Source organism: Corythoichthys intestinalis, chromosome 18 (assembly GCF_030265065.1).
Source record: "Corythoichthys intestinalis isolate RoL2023-P3 chromosome 18, ASM3026506v1, whole genome shotgun sequence".
In the NCBI taxonomy this organism is placed as follows: domain Eukaryota; kingdom Metazoa; phylum Chordata; class Actinopteri; order Syngnathiformes; family Syngnathidae; genus Corythoichthys; species Corythoichthys intestinalis.
This window is the reverse complement of record NC_080412.1, coordinates 34,569,086-34,576,147: the sequence shown is the minus strand read 5'-3', so window position 1 is coordinate 34,576,147 and position 7,062 is coordinate 34,569,086. Positions and strand designations below refer to the sequence as shown.

Sequence of the window (7,062 nt, the reverse complement as noted above, 5' to 3'; positions counted from 1 at the left end):
GGAATCACTATTGTTGTAGCGCTATTTCATGGTATTAGTGAGAAGCAAATGGACTCACAGTGAGGAATACAGAGGCCAGCAGCAGGACGACAGAATAAACCAGCCCTTTGTTGTTGATGGACACCTGTGGAAAAACGTGTCAAATGTAAGCGTATGCTCCGAGATTGTAGGAGAGCCTGTTGACATGTGCGTACGGATGAGCCGTGGTCTACCACGAGGGTCCGTAAAGCCCACGGGAAACCCAAACCGAGCAGGATGTCAAAGATGTTGCTGCCGATGGAGTTGGATACGGCCATGTCCCCCATGCCTGAAAAGACGTGTGACATGTGACATCCTAAAATTATAAAATAAACGTATTTATTTCTAATTTAAAACTGTTATAATTAACATACTATAGTTATTTAAAATGTGTTTCATTTAATTGACTAAGTGGACAGTGACATAGTGGAATTTTACATTCCTTTTATGAATTTATTTACAGTCAGCACACCTAACTAACACATCATTTATAATGACATTTTACATACGTAGATACAGTGGGGCAAATAAGTTTTTAGTCAACCACTAATTGTGCAAGTTCTCCCACTTGAAAATATTAGAGAGGCCTGTAATTGTCAACATTGGTAAACCTCAATCATGAGAGAGAATGTGGAAAAAAAAAAAGAAAAAAAAAATCAAATTGTTTGATTTTTAAAGAATTTATTTGCAAATCATGGTGGAAAATAAGTATTTAGTCAACACCAAAAGTTCATCTCAGTACTTTGTTATGTACCCTTTGTTGGCAATAACGGAGGCCAAACGTTTTCTGTAACTCTTCACAAGCTTTTCACACACTGTTGCTGGTATTTTGGCCCATTCCTCCATGCAGATCTCCTCTCGAGCAGTGATGTTTTGGGGCTGTCGTTGGGCAACACGAACTTTCAACGCCCTCCAGATTTTCTATGGAGTTGAGATCTGGAGACTGGCTAGGCCACTCCAGGACCTTGAAATGCTTCTAACGTAGCCACTCCTTTGTTGCTCTGGCTGTGTGTTTGGGATCATTGTCATGCTGAAAGACCCAGCCACGTCTCATCTTAAATGCCCTTGCTGATGGAAGGAGATTTTCACTCAAAATTTCTCAATACATGGCCCCATTCCTTCTTTCCTTTATTCCTTTACACAGATCAGTCGCCCTGGTCCCTTTGCAGAAAAACAGCCCCAAAGCATGATGTTCCCACTCCCATGCTTCACAGTGGGTATGGTGTTCTTCGGATGCAATTCAGTATTCTTTCTCCTCCAAACACGAGAACCTGTGTTTCTACCAAAAAGTTCTATTTTGGTTTCATCTGACCATAACACATTCTCCCAGTCCTCTTCTGGATCATCCAAATGCTCTATAGAGAACCGCAGACGGGCCTGGACGTGTACTTTCTTCAGCAGGGGGACACGTCTGGCAGTGCAGAATTTGAGTCCCTGGTGGTGCGTTGTGTTACTGATAGTAGCCTTTGTTACTGTGGTCCCAGCTCTCTGTAGGTAATTCACTAGGTCCCCCTGTGTGGTTCTGGAATTTTTGCTCACCGTTCTTGTTATCATTTTGACGCCATGGGGTGAGATCTTGCATGGAGCCCCAGATTGAGGGAGATTATCAGTGGTCTTGTATGTCTTCCATTTTCTAATAATTGCTCCCACAGTTGATTTCTTTACACCAAGCATTTTACCTATTGCAGATTCAGTCTTCCCAGGCCTGGTGCAGGTCTACAATTTTGTCTCTGGTGTCCTTCGACAGCTCTTTGGTTGTGGCCATAGTGGAGTTTGGAGTGTGACTGACTGACAGATTGTGGACAGGTGTCTTTTATACCGATAATGAGTTAAAACAGGTGCCATTAATACAGGTAACTAGTGGAGCCTCGTTAGACCTTGTTAGAAGAAGTTAGACCTCTTTGACAGCCAAAAATCTTGCTTGTTTGTAGGTGACCAAATACTTATTTTCCACTCTAATTTGGAAATAAATTTTTTAAAAATCAAACAATGTGATTATCTGTTGTTTTTTTTCATTCGGTCCTCATGGTTGAGGTTTACCCATGTTGACAATTACAGGCCTCTAATCTTTTCAAGTAGGAGAACTTGCACAATTGGTGGTTGACTAAATACTCATTTGCCCCACTGTATAAACTGTATATTAGTGATGTCCCTATCGCATATTTTTGCACCAGAGTCCGAGTAACCTGTTTGAGAATCTGCTGATACTAGTCCCGATCCGATACCGCGAAAAAAAATAAAATAAAATTAACGTTGATTTTTTTAGACCACAATATAAAAATAGTAAGTTTGAAAGTTTTACTACAACTAAAATTGTTCTATATCATTAACGGGCTGAGTAAAATATTTAAACTAATAAAGTATTAGTTTATATATATATATACACATATAAAAGCAAGGGAATGAAAATTATTTTAATTTTATAGATTAATTATTGTAATTTAACCCTTAGATGCACAAGCTACTGGACCCTACACTCCTCCATAAGTGGGTCAAAAATGACCCATATTAGAACCAAAGTGTTTTATGCCATTTTGGTGAAGAATAATCACTTGTATATTAATTTGTATGATATTTAGGGCCACACAAGAATGATTTCAGGCTTGAAATATCTTTATGATTCAATTAGCATTTTTTGGAGAAAAAAAAAACAACAGCAATAGACTTCATCCTTCCTTGTATTTTATCATCAATAATGAAGAGCTCCCATGCATCTTTTTGGTGAGACAGCAGTGCTAAGCCCTTGTGGAGGCACTGACCGATTTCGGAGAATATTGTGGCTCTGTTCTGCCCTGGGTGGGAGGTAATTCTCTCTAGTAAGAGCCCCAAACAACTCATTCTGTTGGCCATGATTTGGACACTTTCTTCTTCAGAGGACACATAGGTGGAATCTTATGAGTCAGATTTATCCTGTTCAGTTGAATTTCCAGGTGGACAACTGCCACTGCCACCTGGACAATAGTTCGGGTCCTCATCATCAGAAATTTCGGACACTTGAGTCCAACCCCGTCACTGCCTCTCCATCATCCAACATCTCTAGGACCATTTCAGTTGTAAATCTAGCACAAATCCGATTTTTTTGTGTTTTTCCGACTCGACTGAACGGGAAAAGTCGCATAAAAGTGGACCATTTTCAAATTCGATCCAGGTCACTTTCGTATGTGGTTAAAATCCCATCCAGGCCACATTTTTCCAGAATGTGGCTGCGGTCCAAACTGTCAAGTCCCCCAAATTGGAATTCATGCAGCAATTAACATCAGCAAAGAGCGACAGAGGGTGCTACAGTAGTGGTGCAGCTGTGCATTAACGTTAGCGCCTTGCTTGAACGTGGCTTTTGGGGAAGGAGCGAGCTTGACAACTGTCATTAAAAAATTAAAAGGGTTGAGAATGAGCCTTACAATGCTCGGTTTCTCTCTGCTCCAATGCTCCTGCGGGCCAATTTGCTCAGCGCATCTCGCACTGCGAATTAAAGCGCATGTGTGATACTAGGTAAGAGGCTCAATGGACAAAGGCAGTCTGAATGGGTACGCCAAAAAAACATGACAAAAAAATTGGAATTGTGCATTAGGACCTGCGGTATGAACTTAGCCTTAGTTAACTGGCTAGTTATAAAGTTTATTTTGTTGATAATAATAATAAAGAGTCATGAAAGACACACACACAAAATACTATATGGACATACTCTTACAGTACACGTATCAGCTCTTGCTGTGTAAAATAATCTTAAGGGACGTCACTTTTTACATACCTAGTCTGTGAGGTCCTCGGTAAATTCATTCCTGACAGCCAAAGTTGATAAGAATGAAATATTCCCATTGGATTCCATAGAAAATGCATGTGGGTCATTTTTGACCCACTTGTGGAAGCTTGGGGTAGTAATACAAAAATTTCAATTTCTTCAAATGTATAAAAAGTTCATTAAAAATTTGAATGGCATTATATCAAAAACATGTTTTCTGAGGAATACCTGGAATATGAATTGATAACAATGTATCATTCCGAAGATATTTCCATAAAACAACCTTACTTATGCATCTAAGGGTTAAAAAAGGCAGATTAACTATTTTACATAGAATCTGAACAATAAAATGTATTTAATTTGTTTAAAAAATAGGAAAATTGACTATTTCAAATGTATGTATGTGTGTGTAGAATGTATACTGTGTTTTCCTAACATTCGTGTCCATTTCAAAAACCATTTTGGAGTGCACCTTGTCTGGCGACGATGAGGCTGGCCATGCAGTCGGGCACGCTGGTGCCGGCTGCCAGGAAGGTGATTCCCATAATGTAGTCGGGGATGTCTAAGGTGAAGCTCACAATGGTGACCTGTTTGAACGCCGAGCACAGCCGCATCACAACGCGTCATAACGACGTCGCTACAGCAACGTCCGGTTCTTACCATCCACACCATGAGGTAGGAAAAGACTGCGATCCACAGCGTGGAGGCCACAAAAGTGACCATGAACCAGCGGTGCCATCGCGGGACGACACAGTTGGGCACCGTGCAGTAAAGCAGAAGACCCAGCGGCCACGTAACGAGCCACTTGACCCTTGCGGAGCAGCCGGCTGGAGCACAGAGTCGTTTTACACACTAAGCTGACACTCTTCCAGTCCGGCTTCCTCACCTGGAACGCGCAAGGGGTTGAAGCCGCCGTCGTCATCTTCGTCCGCTTCCGGTTTGTCTCCGGAATCACCGTGTCCCAAGCCGTCCCCGTTTTCCAAAGCGCAGGAGCCCGTCCTCTTCAGGCTATGGGCGGAACCCGGGCTGGCCCCGCTGCCCCGAGAGTTAGCGGAACTCCGGATAAGCCTCTGCCTCTGAGAAAAGACAAAATTTTAAAGAAGAATTCGGAGTCTCTCTTACCGACGCCGTTTGAACATGTGACCTCGCTGATTAGCACACGTCCCGCCATGGAGAGTCTCGTGCGAGGCGAGAAGTGTGGCGTGATCATAATGCGCAGGCCGGCTTCAGAGAAGGAGAGTTTGTGAGGACTGAGGATGAGAAGTTCATCCACCATGATAACTGGGGTGCTCTCCTCATGATGGACTTGAGCTGAAGACAGACAAACAGGTAAGCAATAAGAAAAGTTGTAATATTAAACTAGGGCTGTCAAAATTATCGCGTTAACGGGCGGTAATTAATTTTTTAAATTAATCACGTAAAAATATTTGACGCAATTAACGCACATGCCCCGCTCAGACAGATTTAAATGACAGTACAGCGAAATGTAGGGTTGTTCCGAGCATGTTTTTTTGCTCCCGATCCGATCCCGATCGTTTTATTGAGTATCTGCCAATCCCGATATTTCCCAATCCGATTGCTTTTTTTTGCTCCCGATTCAATTCCAATCATTCCCGATCATTTTTCCCGATCATATACATTTTGGCAATGCATTAAGAAAAAAATGAATAAAACTCGGACGAATATATACATTCAACATACAGTACATAAGTACTGTATTTGTTTATTATGACAATAAATCCTCAAGATAGCATTTACATTATTAACATTCTTTCTGTGAGAGGGAACCACGACTTGTGACTTTGTATATTGTGACTAAATATTGCCATCTAGTGTATTTGTTGAGCTTTCAGTAAATGATACTGCAGCCATTCAACCCAAATGCATGATGGGAAGTGGAACCATGACTGTGTATAGTGCTACCAATTGATATATCTTCTCTGCGTTGGGAAATAACATAAGGTGTTAAGAAAAAGATCAATTGCTACCTTGCTTCTCCACATTGCTTCCAATGATAATACTAATCGTAGGGAGAGGAATAGTAAGGCTTTAGCCAATTAAAAATAGGCTCCAAAGGCTGCCAAACTTCATTCTACTCATTTTACGCTGTCTATTATCTCTCTATATAGGTAAAACGGCGTCATTACAGATGAAGCGCGACAATGCGTGAGTGGGTCGTGCAGCGCATGCATTAATTGCGTTAAATATTTTAACGTGATACATTTTTTTAAAAATTAATTACCGCCTTTATCGGGATAAATTTGATAACCCTACCTTTAGCCTAAACTAAAGACTCTGGATGAGTGTAACATATTATGTCTGTAACGTTAAATACAATTAGAAAACGATTTAATAAAAAAAAAAATATATATATATATATATATATATATATATATATATATATATTAAGAAAAGGCATGGCCGATATTTTTTTGCCGATTCCGATACTTTGAAAATGACGTGATCGGACCCGATCGATCGGGACATCTCTAGCGAAATGCCCACTTGTTAATTGTGTTATATGGAGTTTTGCCACCCTCTGCTGGCGCTTGGGTGCGACTGATTTTATAGGCTTCAGCACCCATAAGCATTGTGTAAGTAATTATTGACATCAACAATGGCGGGCTACTAGTTTATTTTTTTATTGAAAATTTTACAGATTTTATTAAAATGAAAACAAGAGGGGTTTTAATATAAAATTTCTATAACTTGTACTAACATTTATTTTTTAAGAACTACAAGTCTTTCTATCCATGGATCGCTTTAACAGAATGTTAATAATGTTACTGCAATCTTGTTGATTTATTATTATAATAAACAAATACAGTCCTTATGTACTGCATGTTGAATGTATACATCCATCTTGTGTCTTATCATTCCATTCCAATAATAATTTACAGAAAAATATGGCATATTTTGTAGATGGTTTGAATTGCGATTAATTACGATTAATTAATTTTTAAGCTGTAATTAACTCGATTAAAAATGTTTATCGTTTGACAGCCCTATATTAAAACATTTCCCTTGATATGGTCCTATTGATTCCAAAACAAATACACGTGAAGCGCCGCCATTTTCCAGACCTTTGTTTAAGAGGGCCAAGGCAGTGCGGCCGGCCGGCGCGTCATCTGCTATTTTGTCCTCTCTGCCGTCATCCGACACGACGCAACATGGCCCGGCGTGCCGGAACCGCCGCGTCACAAATGTCAGAAGGCGAGTGTTGAACCTGCCAACAGACGAATATGACGCATCATTTAAAAGGTCATCGCTCAGGCGAGATGAGGGGAAGGGGGCGTGGCCTCTCA

At 40.6% G+C, this 7,062-nt stretch overlaps 1 protein-coding gene across 3 annotated transcripts in view; it reads right to left on the bottom strand.

The window, feature by feature from the left end:
* Positions 1-7,062, bottom strand: part of LOC130906626 (sodium/potassium/calcium exchanger 3) — a 67,237-nt gene that overhangs the window by 6,070 nt on the left and 54,105 nt on the right. For all 3 annotated transcript variants that reach the window (XM_057821133.1, XM_057821131.1, XM_057821132.1), the window contains 7 exons: positions 6,841-6,983; positions 4,902-5,068; positions 4,644-4,833; positions 4,418-4,584; positions 4,230-4,344; positions 195-307; positions 59-124 (listed from right to left, as the gene is read on the bottom strand). In XM_057821133.1, coding sequence (XP_057677116.1) covers positions 59-124; positions 195-307; positions 4,230-4,344; positions 4,418-4,584; positions 4,644-4,833; positions 4,902-5,068; positions 6,841-6,983 — 961 coding nt within the window. The remainder of the gene's footprint in view (positions 1-58; positions 125-194; positions 308-4,229; positions 4,345-4,417; positions 4,585-4,643; positions 4,834-4,901; positions 5,069-6,840; positions 6,984-7,062) is intronic.